This window comes from Brassica rapa, chromosome A10, assembly GCF_000309985.2.
Source record: "Brassica rapa cultivar Chiifu-401-42 chromosome A10, CAAS_Brap_v3.01, whole genome shotgun sequence".
NCBI classification, from domain to species: domain Eukaryota; kingdom Viridiplantae; phylum Streptophyta; class Magnoliopsida; order Brassicales; family Brassicaceae; genus Brassica; species Brassica rapa.
In genome coordinates, this window is record NC_024804.2 from 10,320,875 (window position 1) to 10,336,054 (window position 15,180).

The 15,180-nt window shown below is 33.2% G+C and overlaps 1 protein-coding gene and 1 pseudogene across 2 annotated transcripts; both read right to left on the bottom strand.

Annotated features, from left to right (window-relative positions):
* Positions 1-145: 145 nt before the first annotated feature.
* LOC103844894 (trafficking protein particle complex II-specific subunit 130 homolog) lies at positions 146-7,478 on the bottom strand. Of its 2 annotated transcripts, none has more exons than XM_033282792.1 (21): positions 7,215-7,478; positions 6,841-7,073; positions 6,579-6,760; positions 6,103-6,286; positions 5,760-5,850; positions 5,381-5,541; positions 5,176-5,265; positions 4,918-5,079; positions 4,619-4,680; positions 4,360-4,450; positions 3,965-4,128; positions 3,592-3,805; positions 2,941-3,486; positions 2,635-2,847; positions 2,098-2,488; positions 1,919-2,009; positions 1,707-1,791; positions 1,417-1,603; positions 826-1,117; positions 649-746; positions 146-564 (listed from the first exon to the last, which is right to left on the bottom strand). In XM_033282792.1, exons 1-21 carry the CDS (start codon positions 7,276-7,278, stop codon positions 386-388), a joined length of 3,780 nt encoding a protein of 1,259 aa, XP_033138683.1. In that variant the 5' UTR covers positions 7,279-7,478; the 3' UTR covers positions 146-385. The 2 variants fall into 2 exon arrangements, with proteins under 2 accessions (XP_033138683.1, XP_009119968.2); XM_009121720.3 differs by having other exon boundaries at positions 649-739; positions 825-1,117; positions 7,215-7,278.
* A 5,263-nt stretch (positions 7,479-12,741) lies between these two features.
* LOC103844895 lies at positions 12,742-15,159 on the bottom strand (annotated as a pseudogene).
* Positions 15,160-15,180: the final 21 nt, after the last annotated feature.

Below are 15,180 nucleotides of genomic sequence, written 5' to 3' on the forward strand. Positions count from 1 at the left end.
TGTACTGATTTTCAAACAATAAATTTATCAATAAACTTGTGATGAGATGTTTCTTATCTTTTTAATATGATTTATGTTACCTGATCTTTTAAAATAGTTCTTTCAATAACCTGATCCTAATATCTAAACGTGGTGTCATTCCTACTAGAAGAAACGACAGGTCGATGACAAATGACCAATTCAGTAATCGACATATACAAACATGGTTTAAATACAAGAAAAGTTCAACCTCATTGACATCAACTCAATTCTCTCATATTTCTATTAAAAAAAAAAAGAAAGAAACAAACAAATATAAAAGACATATTCTTTGATATTGGTTGTAGCAGATACTCTAATGAAACTTCGAGTTGAGTATGGAAAAGTTAAAAGTGAACCACCTTCTCTACTTAACAGGGACGCAATAGGAAGAACTGAGAAGTGGAGGCAAGACACACACTAAGTGAGGACCCGGTGGATTGCTTCTTACGTTTTCTTCTTCCACGTTCGGCAAACTGAGCTGAGGAGGACGAACATAACCCGCTACTAATGGGACACATAGTATCGAGATTACTACTCTTGAACCTGTAAGCCCAACAAAGGAAACAACATATCATCATTTGTATTTCTTGAAAATAAAACAAGTGAGAAGAAGAAAATGTTATTTACCTTTCTCTTCTGAGAGAGACACATGGCCTCTCTTCCTACCCGCAATCATCCAATTCTCCGAATTTGCATTGACTTCATATAACACTTCATCCTTGTGTAAATAAACAATAACAGTTGATGAGCCGATATTTTTTACAGGAAGCTACATTAACTAGCTCAATCTGGATATGACTTACATGTTCTACGGCTTCACTTCCCTTGAGTTCTTTCAACCTCTCGACTCTCCACTGCATGGTAATAAGTTTCCCCACCCTAAGACCATCAGAAGGAAGTGGGAGAAATCCAACTGTAAGGCAAGGATCAAGCACTGGACGCTGCAAAACGATAGCACTCTTGAACACCAAAGCTCTCCTTTCAGAATCAGATCCAGAGTGATCTGCATCCACTGGTTTGTGTGCTCCAGCGGTTCTATCACCATTGATTTCATATTTGATATTCAGGATGCTCTCTGGTAGTTGCAAATCTTTCCCTTATGTTGTGCAAACAATTAGTCAGTTCGCAGTTAATACAAGTACGCGAATGTCATTTTGTATGCTAACATGCATAAATGACTTCAGGAGGAAAAGAACAAGAGTTTTGACACGGTGTGAATCTTCCTATAGACTCTATGTTACAGTATCTTTTATCACACTTTCTTGGTAATATTCTAAACCAGAAATAGCTTCCAAGTTTCAGATGCGTTATCAGTTAAAACTGTGTTTGAGCAGAAGTAAAATCTAAAGTAAGAAACTGAGTAAAATTAATAGTTATTCGGAAGAATAGGAATACCTGAGGACATCGTCTTATCTAGGGATATACTGAACACAACGGCTGCTCTAGACCCTGGGGACACAACAAGCGGAAAGAATGTTGATGTAGGTCTTCCATCCCTTTTTCCATGAAAAAATCCTTCTTGAAGATCAAGCCAAGCATCAAGAACTATCAAGTTGGCCTTGACAAGGGAGTGTAGCATAACCTGTAATTAGGAATTACTTGATTAATAACCTTGAATTGACGTGATGAGAGGACTGAGAGGTTAAGAATAACAAAATCAATTTAAATGAGGTCAAGTTGGTTACCTGCATGACCATAGTGCCATCGTTGCATTTGTTTACGACCCTTGTAGTCACGTCAAAAGGGTCGGTAAAATGTGCCGCTACGGTTCTGCTCACATAACAAAATCAGAGGGAAAACTGATCAGGAAATGGAACTGTTTTGGGAGCCAAACCGCTGATGTGGAACAAGAAAACAATATGATAAGATTTGTCATAACAAGAAATAAATACAATACCTCTCAAATATCTGGTTATGATGCACCCCAAATTCAAGTTTTAAAGCTACAGTTCTCATTCCCTCTAGAATATCTTGTTTCAGTGGAGTGACTGTTAACGCAAAATAAATAAATATTGTTAGCAAGAGGATGTGACAAGAGACATGTGATAATCAGAAAAGTAGTTTATTGCTGCAAACCTGAAGATGAACCTCTGGCAAGCTTCTCACTCAATGCACGAACAGGAACCCACATAATAGAACTGACATTGCTTGCCCATTCTGAGAAAACTATTTTACCATCGCAGAGGTTAAGTACCTCTGAATCCTGTTTTGGAGAGACAGGGCTATCTTCTACAGAAACTTCAGCTTTTGATGTACCAGCATCACAATCTGTTTCCACGTATCTCTCCATCTCAATGCCGTATGAGTCTTCAATCTTTAGCCCCGGACCAGTGTCAATGTGCAAGATGGCGCCTTTCAGTGAGTAATTTATAGGATGTACTATGATACCAATCCACTGTGCTTCATTTATAAGCAGCGCAGAAGATACTGCTGAAGCAAGATCAACCAGAGCTCTTGGTTTGGAAACCTGAGGAATAAGAAGTCTATCGTATCAAGTATCAACCAAGGAAACAAATGTGCATCAGAGTATCATTACTCATGCATGTATAATTAATGATTTTCTACTATTCCACAATCCGTAATAAATTTTCTTAATATTGGGGGATCGTTTACCTTCAGGATAGGTCTGGTTGGCTTTTCATAACTCATGAAGTCATCAGTATCCGCAGGACCACCTTTCGAAAAGCTGTGAGACCTGAATCTCAAGCGCCCAATCTGACCAGTAACAACTCCCAAGACATAAGAACCAGGTTTTTGTGGAGGCAGAGCAAATGTGATGGTATTCCTTCCGGGCTTTAGCACAGTTGCAGCAGAACTCTTTAAGGCCTGAAACCCAGTTCAAATACATACAGTAGTTCTTAAGAACGTGAAATTCATAAAAGAAAAGGACGAGAACTTTCATGTCTAATGGAGGCAAACCTGGCCGCCTTCGTCGGTGTTGTTGGTGGCTACTAAGGTAAGACTAAGCGAATCAAGGGTGATATCATCAGGAAAGCCACTCCACACAGTAACTGATAGAGTTCCAGGGTCTCCATCGCATAACTGAAGCGGAGGGCCAGTACTTCCAGAAAATGTGATCAATGACGATACATCTAAGGGAACTGGGTTTTCCATTTCACTGTGTGCAAGATTGACAACCTCGATCTGAAAAGCTTGCCGCTCCTTGGGGGAGAATAAACCCTTATCCAACGAAAGTAGCCTAACACAAGATGACATGTATCCAGCGTGATCATTAAGATTCTTTTGACACTCGGCTAGATTGGGCAAGACTTCTGCCAGTAGATCTTGCCATCTTTCACCCGCATAAAGAGCACAAACTTTTTCATAAGAGTTTGCAGCCAAATCATATTTCCCGTGCTTGAAGCAGACAGCTGCAATTTCACCATCAAGAACGACTCCATGTCTCTTCCACCAAGAACGGTGATAGTTTTCAGCAGCACCTTTGGTTAGATTAAGATATTTATGCTGCCACAACAAAAATTTTACATGAGAAGCTAGAAGAAAGAGAAGAATTAAAATCAAAAGCTTAACTATCTATGTAAGTGGCTTGCGCTGTTGAGCTTACGCTACCTCGAAATCCTGAGTAGATGACAATGCCTTCAACAAATCATGATCTGAAATGGTAAGCCTCAGTGCATGCTCAGCGGCAACAAAAATTTCAGCAAGCCTCATAGGCCTATCTAGCGGACTTTCAAAATTTCCAGGTGAAGAATTTGTTCTTGACATGGGAGGTGCTTGTACTTTAAGTGATGAAGGTGTTATGGGAGACGCTTCTAAACCTGATCTGTCGGAATATAAACATATCATTTTAGTTCCTCAAAGAATAACAAAAGGTGATGATTTGCAATACTTCCTGGGAATTTCCAAAACATTTGAGAACAAGTGCTAACACATTTGAAAACAATAAGAGCTAAAGGACATGATTTAAAAAGCAAATCATTACCCTTCAGTAAAACCTGGGCGGCCATCAAATATTTCAGGAATATTTCCAGTAGAAAGAGAAGCCCTTCTTCTGTTAGCCACACGTAGAAGAAGAGATGGTTCAAGGGGTAAAGGTTTCCGTTGAATACCAAAGTGCTTGGTCCTTGAAGTTGCTTGAAGAATAGTCTGTACCAAAACTAGGAGATCAGCATTCCAAAAAATAAAACAGATGGTAAATATAGTTACGGAGACCTAGATCTCATGTCCACTACAATACACTGGTAAAACAAAATAATGTCTGTTTGAAGACGGGCTATGCAAACACAACTAACTCTTAGCCTGAATCTAAAGAATGATTGGCTTCAATAAGAATGCTATCAGATAACACAATCAAGCAACATAATATGTAGCGTATACCTTTTCTTTTTCAAGCACCTCAGAGGAAGCATCTGGTGGAAGAGATGGCCAGACCGCAGGTTTTGGCCAAGGCAGCATACTGAGACAAGCACTGCCCAAAAATTGTGTAGAGGTTACTACATAGTTCAAGCAAACGAAGACTTGCTTTGTTTTGGTAAAGTGACTAACTGGTTAACCCTTTCTTCACAAGAAGTCGTTGAGAAGGAATTTATCTAATTAACAAGAAAATGAACATACTATAACAGAAATAGACTGGTACCTGTTTAGTGGACTTTTTTCTATGTCTGTTCCATATCCTATCAAATATCCAAGCCTCATGAACTGCAATGAACATAAAGACATCTCAATGGGTATAAACACTTGAAAATAGGTGTCTTATTAAATTCGTATTCGACCAACAAAACAACAAAACAGTGCTTGGACATCACATAAAACAAACTACTACATACACAAACCCTATACCACCTCACAACATAAATATCAACGGCGAACTCCATTCAAATTGAGAAACAAGGGTTGTATTCATTCCCCGGATTTTGAAAGTAAGAAGAGTTTTACCTTAACCCGTGCGAGGGAATAGAGATCACCCTGAAGACGGTAGAATTCCTTCTCAATATCAGGTGCAACAATTCCATCATGGTGATGAGAAGCAGTTGCATCGAGCAGCGCTAAACACGCAGTAATTACCCAAACTTCCCGCAAACAGAAGGGCAGCACACTCTACAAAAATATAGAAAGATGAGGAAAAATGAGGTTGGTCAAATCAACAAATCAGAGTTATGATAATAGGCCTTTCTTTAGTACAGTATAGGCTACCTCATGGAGGGTCAACGCCTTTGCAAAACTGATAACAAAAGAGTAACCCCTGGATGAAACTTCAGAAGGACGATTCAACTTGAACAACAGCTGCAATAAAAACACATGCAGGTAAGCTGATGAAAACGTTGATACACAAATAAAGCTACAATTGTGAAAGCAGAAAAGGACACTGATCAATATGATGGCTCTTGTGTACACTAACCCTGGATTGACAGGCAAAGAGATACTGTCTAAAATCGAATTCTCTAAAAGAATCATCTTGCACAATCTGTGTCAATGGTTTGCTTCCTGGTTTCAGCAGCGAAGCTTTGTCATCTTCACTGTCGAATCCTCCAAATTCCCTCTGTTTTCCAGGCATATTAACTGCATCGTAGTTTAATGCATGACAAATTACTTATTTTTCAGGAAAATAACTCGGAAAAGGAAATCAGTTTGTTGGATGACTACAGACCCCAAATGGTTTTAAAGATAAAGATAGATGCAAGGATTGTCAAATGCAGAATCGTAATAAATATACAAAATCGTGGATTTTTATTGCCACGGATAAGCAAGAGAGAGAGACACAGGGGTAGGAAAATAACCTGTTTCCAAATAGCAGAGCTCTAGTTCATCATATTCACGTAATGCATCTTCATGAAGATGAGCCATCTCAAATATAAAAGCCAAACTTTCCTGAGATAGAATATGATATTATGACCTTTGAGAAAATAAGAAAAGTTTGAGCAAATATGACTGCAAGGACCAATGTTGGTATTTCTACGTTCAACATATGAACAGTAAGAACATTCTTCTATGGAAGATAACAGAAGGGGCAAGAATTCTCCATCTCAGAGACTTGACCAAAACCGTATAAAATCACGTTACAGAAAGGAAGAAACAGGATTTTGAACCATTTATTCATCTACATTGGGAAGAGAGATAAACCTTCAGGATGAAGAAGTTACAAAAGTTCCATATTGGCATAAACCGCTGCTCGGTGAGCTTGCGTATCTCATCCTCGTAGAATAGAACGCGCCTATCCAAGGTATTCCTGATGCACTCGGTAATCTTCAATTCTAGATCCTCCCAAAAATTTGCGTTGGGGCCATGTATATCCAGCTTACAGCACCTTAACAGTATCGTAAAAATTTTATCATAAGAAGAGCATCAATGGCATAGGAAAATTCAGTAAATCAGATCAAGCAAATGAAAATGTGCCGTCGTGTCCACCCCTTGTGCATACCTACAGTATCTAATCTACAGATAACTTCATTCCAATTAGTGGGGATTGTGCAACAGTTTATTCTATTCTACGTTTTGTTAAAATTATATTTCAGTATGGTTTAACTATGCTATTTGGCCACATGTATTGAAGCAAAAAAAAAAAAAAAAACACTGCCCCAATCAGCAATCCCCCTAACCTTTCTCTCTTTTTAGAACTGAAATCAACTTCAAGCTTGGCATACACTTTCTTGACAGATTTAGTTGCTTGGTCGTTACTTGGGTGAGCCTTAGATACAAATACAATAAACCATTCCCTCTCATCGTTCTGGGCAATTAATTTCAGACGTGGTTTAAGAATGTTTTTAAACTCATCAAGATCCTGCAAGGCCAAAGATACTTCTGTAAAGAAATATAGCAAAGGAAGAGAGATACATAACGAAAACACAAAGACAAGAGTACCTCACAGGTGACAAGAAGTAAAGTTGCATAAGGTTCTCGGAACCAGAACAAGAACTGCTCCTGAGGAGATCGACTTCGAAGTCTGGCGTCTGTGGTTAGTATGAATTCAACGGGCAAGTTGTGAACGAGCACGGGGTTACGAGTCCTGTTGTTTGTCAACAAGGCTCTTTTCAATGGCTGATGTTCTTCAAACAAACCTTTAACCGTGGGCCACAGATCAGACACATCTTCGACTGTCACAAATGGGGGAAGCTAAGTAAGAGATCCACGGAAACAAAACGCATAATCCATGGAATCTCTGGTCAAGCCTCCGCAATCAAATGAAGGAAAAGCATAATACAAAACGGCAACGCTACAGGTCGTGGGAAGTTTACCGGCGGCGACGACGCGATCGCATGAATTCTTAACCGTCTGGAACTGAGCCAAATAGTTCGCCATCTGATATTGCTCAACGCTCCACGCTCTAAGATCCCAACTCTCGGTCTATTCGACAAAGCCTAATACTCTCCAATCAAATCAAATTCAGCTATAACTTACAATCCAGGTTCCGGACTGCTCTTGGCTTAACCCTTCCCACCTAAAACCGAATCGGTTTATCCAAAATTATACAATATTGGTTTGGATTTCTACACAAAAATAGTTTAATCAGCAGTGACATCAATACAACAGAAGCAATTTTTATCTACTTACAAATAGTCTAGGTTGGACAATTATATTTAATTACATTTTCTATTATTCTACTCATATCTAATTTAATTGTTAAATATACATTATACCTAAAATTAAGGAACTAACTAACTAATCTATTATTTTTTAAACTAATGAATTTAATTTATATTAATTCAAAATTCAAATAACTAATCAATTATGTTTTAGTTATTAATGTAATAAATAATTATATATATATATATATATATTCATTCGTATATATACAACTATATATTAATCCAAATGCAAAAAAAAAAAAATTGTTCAAAACCCTCACCAAATACATAAAAATATAATTCTTATAGTAGAGTACTAAAATATATATAAATACATATTATAAAATAAATATTAACAGTAATTATATGATGTAACATGTTACTATTGATAGTTTTATGAATATATTTTTTACGGATTACTCAAACAGACATAAAATATATATATCAAATATATACTAATTGAACAAATATATTAACACAAATATATCATAAAACATTACATTAACATAAATCGAAGCCAGAGAGTAAGAGTCAATATTTTAATTGCTTAAAAATAAAATTATATATATAAATTATAAAAAAATTAAGAACTAAATATATTAAAATATATATCAAAATTAAAATTATAAATATTTACATTTCTAATGCGAATAATGAAATTAAATTTAAAATTTAAAATAAGCCATAGACAAAACATCAAAAAGTATCTAATAACTAAATAAACAATTATACTTTTTTTTGAAAATGTAAATCATTAATTTGTAATAGACGTATACACATTATTGCTCAAATCTATTTTATTTTTAACATGCATCCACTCAAATATTAATCCATTAACAAGATGGAATTTTAGTTGGACTAAAATTGTATTAAAATTGGAATATCAATTTCATAATATATTCACTATTCTTCTGAACGTTCATGAATATATATTACAATACTCAAAATATAATAATAAATCAAACCGGATTACATATTGGGTCATCTATCAGTTCAACCGATAACCAGATCTCGGGTTTTAGCGGTTGTTACGGGTTTTATAGAATTTTTAAATAACAGTTTTTTTAAAACTAAAATGGATTACTTATGAACTACCGAATTTGGCAATTTAACTGCGGATTGGATCGGGTTTCAAAACATTGAATATAATGTTTCATTCGTAATATCTAAGTGTAGATACAATTAAAATACAAATTTATATCAAATAAATTTGGAATGTTTCGAAAATAATCCCGCGCTTTCAAAGCGCGGGTCAAAATCTAGTCTTATATATTAAAACAAAAGTCACACCCTTGATTCTTCTATAATTTTTTTTAAAATGAACTTATTTCTAAAAATTTATGATACATTTACTTTCTAATCTTATCATTTAAATTTTGGGCGTACCAGAAATTTTTATTGTACTATCAATAATTGGATTTAAACAATAGATGATTTATTAGATTTATAGATAATATAAATTAAATAGATATAATTTAATGTTGTAATATTATACCTCCATATGTTAATTATTTAAATATTTGTCGATGTTAACTTTTAAAATTATAAATATTTTTTTAATAACAAAAATCATATTATCTAGGAGAAATTACATGTTTACCACTTTTATGGTACCACTTTTCATTTTTACCACCACTAATGAGACATTTTCAAAAATGCCTTTTTCATTAAGTGACGAAAGACTCTTATGCCCTTGTTATTTATATATATAATAAATCATTATTTAAATAAAAAAATAAAAAATAAAAAGTAAAAAAATTAAAATTAAAAATAAAAAATTAAAAAAATTAAAAAATTAAAAAAATTTATGTTTTCGAATTATAATTTTTCAAATTCGAACTTTTTTCTAAAAAAAAATTTTAATTTTTTTTCGAATTTTTTTAATTTTTTGTTTTTAAATTTCTGTTTGAAAAACGAAAATTATGTTTGAAACTATTTTAAAAATTTTTTATATATTTTTTAAGTATTTATATATTTATTAGAATCATAAATTTCACATTCCAAAAACCCTACCCACCCCTCAACTCTAAACCCTAAGTCTAGATTAGTTAACCCTAAGGGTATAATTGTATTTTACCCTTCATTAAAAGTGATGGTAAAAGTGGTTAGTGTAAACATGAAAAGTGGTACTATGAATGTGGTATTTGTGGCAATTTCCCCTATTATCTAACAATGATTAGTCTTTACTACCTTAAACCAATGAAAACAAATTTTAAACTATATAGTTTATTTTAAACATTAAACAAAACCTAAATGTTTAATTATTTACTTGATAATATAAATCTATGAAGGGAAAATTTTAATTTTGTAAAAACTTTCTAAATTTGTGAAATGTTACAATATCTTTGAATATGACAATAAAATAATATTTTACTAATCTTTATATATATAGTTACGATTTTAATAATGAAATAATAATCCGAAAATATATATATAAAAAAAGATACAAATACATGTGAAAGTTTGAAACAATCTATTCAATGAAAAAATATACCGTAAACTTATTATGTTTTAAAAATTGACAGACACATATATATTATAATATATACCAATTTAGAATTGAAAACAAAATGTTTATATAAAAATAAATGAAAACAAAAACTCGCGCGGTTGTGCGGATCGAGATCTAGTACTATTTAAAAAGCAACTAGATTTTGACCCAAGTGCGAGTTTATTCTCGAAATTAATTATTATTTTTTTAATTAAATTTCTATATAAGTTTGTGTATAGGTTTCAACACATTTATCTGAAACCGCGACCTGGATCGTACAAAAATGAAAAAAAAGTAAAACAGAACTGAATATTATAAATAACCAAACATATCATATATCTCTCAGACCGAAATATTAACACCAAACCGAGAATCAAATGGATACCTGAATTTAAAAATTATCCAAATTATTAAATATTTTAATTTGTACACCCGTTTAAACCCCAAATTGTCATATAGAAATTATAAAATGAGTTAAATCTATTGTTACCGAAAATCTTGGTAAAAAATAAAAGTATAATTGTTTTGATATTTTGGTTGATAGAAATAAGGAAAATGATGTATTAATGTCGTAATAAATAAACTTGCAGACTATAATTATTTTATGTTTCTTGTTTTGATAATCGTATCTCTAGTATATTATTAACAAAAAGAATCTTAGAATATATCTACTTAGCATATTCATAATATATTCATTTTTTTGTTAGCATACTGTTACGATTTTAAAGTTTTAATTTTAAATTTATAATTATCAATCAATCTTACTGTTTCAATAATATGTACTAGGTGATAACTCGCGTCCTGCACAGAGTGAGTGACTAAAAAATTATTAATTTTAATATATAGATATTAGAAAGTCAGAAGTCACAAATATTAGATATAAGGAAATATCTTACAAAAATGTGCATGTTTATATAACGTAAGCTTTTTTTTAATTTGTATAATTTGTTAGATGCAATTGAAGTATATTTTATGAAAAAAACATCTATAAGAGTAAGCAAATACTTATATAAAATTATTATGAATTTATGATAAAACAAAACATATGCAATATAATTATTGTTTTTCTAATAAAATTATGATTATAATAATTAAAGAAACATAGGTAATAGAGAAATAAAACACCAAATGATGTGAAATTGTCTTCAAAACTCCTCGTTTGCAATCCTATAGAGAGAAATAACAAAGAATATGTTTACCAAACAAAACACACTTATTTACTCTTTTCTACTGAAGAAAATGATAAACAAATTAGTTTGGATCAATAAATGAAATCTAATCTATACTTTCTAATCGCGGATGAAAATATAATTAGTTATTAATAAAATAAACAAAAAAAATAAACAATTGGTATTTATTATAAAAATGAGTACAGTAGTTGAAAAGACAACAGAAAAATATTATATTTTTAATACATAATCACAAGGAAAAAGTAAGAGAGAATGAAAATTAAGAAAAAATATTAATAGAGAAAACTAAATTCAATAAAAATAATTAGAAGTTTTATTATTGGGAAAATTGTTTTTTTAGAACAAAAAATGATAACTATGTCATTTTAGACTAATATCTATTTTGTGTTATTTTTGCCTATAATACCCTTTAATATTTTTAAAAATAAATTTAATAAATAGTTTTACAAACAAAAAAAAATGAAAAATAGTAACTATTGATAAAATACTTATATGAACTTAATGGTATTTTTTCAGTTATAAAAATGTTTAAATCATAATTTTCAGATTATGTTCAAAATAAAGTAGAAATGGCATTCTACGAAGTAGAAAACAAAATCCAGTTTTTTCATTGAATCTATAATATTTAGAATACGTGATCTACATAAATAAGTGTATTCTAAAAATATTTAGAATACACATTCCACGCTTAACCTACCGATCTAAAATCTTTAGAAATTAAAATCTATACATTAATATAAATCTAAAACATGTAGAAACCGACTTCTACAGATTTACTGTAAATCTAAAACAAGTAGAAATCAAAATCTAAACAATACTATAATTCTAAAAACCCGTAGAAACCGATTTCTACATATTAGTTGTATTTTACGGATAAGAAATCAGTTCCTAAAAATATGGAAACAAAATATTTGGAAATATTCACTTTCATATTTTTTTAAAAAAAATCGATTTAAAAAAAAAAGTGGTAATTTTCTTCTCACGCTTTCTTCTTTATTCCATTGATTGTTCACAAAATTTTCACATTATTTATACCATGATTCATATCTATGCTTCCACGGATCGATCGGTCTATAATTCGAGATCAGTCGATCTGAAATCGACTTTTGTCGATCGAGTGAATTGGACCCGGTCGATCAATATATTTTCCGTGTTTTTTTGTTCTGCATAATTACCAGGATGGATCGATCTGTTCGACCTTGTAATTTCAGATCGATCGATCCCGCTTGATCGAACCCATTATTTATTATATTTAAAAATTATAATTTTAAGGGTATTATTACCATTTTGAAAATAATTAACTTAATAAAACATAAAGTACATGAGATTAATCTAAAGAAACATAGTTATCATTTTTTGCTTTAAAAAAAAAATTTCCCTTTATTCTTTTAGCTTACATTAAACTTCTTATTCGATTCCGTAATATACAAAGATAAAACTTCGACTTAAGTTGAGATAACTCTCGATATTGTCTGAAATCATTTGTTTGTGCATTATAGACAATGATTAATTTAAAAAAAAATGGGCTAAATGGGCGATATTGGCGGTGGCTATGACTCCAAATTTCTAGTTTCCACGTTTAAAATTTCAACTCCATGGATAATGACAAATTTTCTCATCTACTCACAGAATCAGCAAATTCATTATTACTCGGGTAAACTTAAAATGTTCAGAAATTACCATAAAATTCAAGAACAGCCTCAACAGTAAACGTAATTGTACAAAGAAAACTCCAAACTGGTGTTTGAAGAAACGGTTCCAGTATTCCTCCAAAAAAAAAAAGAAACTGTTCCAGTTGAAGTCAAGAACACGTTACAAGGTTGAAATGTAACTTACTACAGTTTTATTTTCTCCAGCGATGGCTAAAATTCAGGTTGTTAAACATTGATATGTATGTGTATTAACTGGTTAGAAGTTACCTAATGTGATAAATATTGATTTACAATGTTATAGGCACACACACATACATGTTTACCCGGTGCGACAAAGAATCTTTAGTAAATTTTACCGGTGAAGATGATTGATCAACCACCATAGCTCATTTAATGGAGAAGATGATGCCCAAACGTAAAGCTCATCAAGTGATTAGATGGGAGAAAATGATTTATTCTCGAGTTAAGAAAAGAACAAGTAAGAATTTTTAAACGTTGTATTTTTGTTTCAATGCTAGTTTAACTTCTTAAGAATTGATTTTCTCGATATAAACATAAATGGTGCAGCGTAATGGGGATATTTTGCTCTCTACAGAGTTGTAGAAGAATGGAAGAACTAAAAACATTCAAATCTAACAACCAACAATAATATAAAGCACAAATAGGACAAGAAGCTTTGCCAATAGCAAAGATAGAGTGTATAGTAACGTATGAAGAAATCACCTATGTTAGATGGTTTGTACATGATTCAAAAGCATCAAGAGGACGCAGAGAGCAAAAACAGATATATAGTTAATTCAACAACAGAAAAAAGTGGAAATATAACCACCATTCAAATAGAATGAAGTTACTCAACAACAGAGAACTCCATTCATAACTAGATTTGATGTTGTTTGAAAGGGCTTAACAGAAAAGACATGACATCAGAGAATCAACTACTAGTGCTCTATATATTTTGAGGTGGAATGAAGTAAGGGGCCATGTGTGTAGAATTTTTAGTAGAGACGGTGCCTGTAGCCAGATTGACAGATCCGAGTTCATCGACATCAATGATTTCGACTCTGTTGGGGTACATGCCAGGAAAGAAGCTAGCAGGGACACAGAAAGGTTCAGCCCTGGAGAGGAAAATGACGAGATCTCCAATGTCTTGAGTGTAAACAGCGTTTCCTTCTTCGTCTAGCTTGAACACCAGCAAAGCTTCTGTTTTCATTTTGGGCATATCAAGAAAGCTCCTGGTGGTCTTCCTGTACCACTTTATCAAGAAAGTTTCACCAGTTGTTTGTGACTCCACCAAGTGTTCGCTTGTGGAACACGAATGCAATATCTCCAGTTTGGATATAGTCAGCTCAGCAAGGTTGTGGAACCGCAACGTCTGAATTTTAGGATGGTCCTTGTGTTCTTCGAGATCCCATGATCCGATGAGATGGCCTCCTGATCCGGGTATGTGGAACATGCCATCTCTCTTTGAAAACATGACACGAGAGGAGAAGAAACATGGGTTTGCGATCCTGATGTTGATCCACTCGGAGTTGCTTTGAGCAGCCGGCCTGCATAAGCTGAGTTGAGGTCCGAAGAACTTGATAGCCACGACACAGTCCTCTTCCTCAGGAGATGATGAGGACATCGACACGTTGGTGACAAGTTGGGTTTGGCAATAAGGCAGAGTTACAAGACGAGGCAGGCAAATGTGTTTCGGATCTGTGTACGATGCAGCCGGGTTTAGATCGTCTTGGAGACGGACTCTTCCGTCCTCTAGAGGAGTAGCTACCCAGCCATGGGCCGACCCGATCGTTCCCAATATACCAAAACGAAAGTATTTTAGTATGCTTGTGAACGAAATGCTCATTCGCATTCTTAATGTTGAGGTTTCCGATTTCGTCAGCATAAGGACACGGGCTAACGGATATGATAGCACAGGGAGGGGTTTGCTGCAAGGAAGATGAGAAGCTATCAGAGCCAAGAGGAGAGGACCTAACCAACACAGGTTTCCCAAGGCAGAGCTTGGAAGGCTGGTTCAGGAGCAGAGACATGAATAATTTTATCTTAGCAAAAGCAAGAGTTTCAAAATGAAATAAATAAATAAAAAAACCTAATTGAGAGAGTTGGTGATGTCACATCTTCTCCGCCCTAAAATCTCTATTAATACTGAGAGAAGACTTGGCCACCAAGTTTCTCAGTTAAGAGGTCAATTTATTTTAGGCATCTTATATTTCTTTTTCGTTATGAGAATATTTCAGTTTGAGCATCAACGGAGAATATGTCTGTCTTAAACACTTTTTCAGTTTTGGTATTCCTCCCTTATT

Coding starts and splice junctions, on each gene's coding strand:
- LOC103844894 (XM_033282792.1), bottom strand. CDS start 7,278: ATGGCGAACTATTTGGCTCAGTTCCAGACGGTTAAGAATTCATGCGAT. Junction 3,487..3,591: donor CATCTACTCAGGATTTCGAG/GTAGCGTAAGCT, acceptor TTGTTGTGGCAG/CATAAATATCTTAATCTAAC. Junction 1,118..1,416: donor AGATAAGACGATGTCCTCAG/GTATTCCTATTC, acceptor GCACAACATAAG/GGAAAGATTTGCAACTACCA.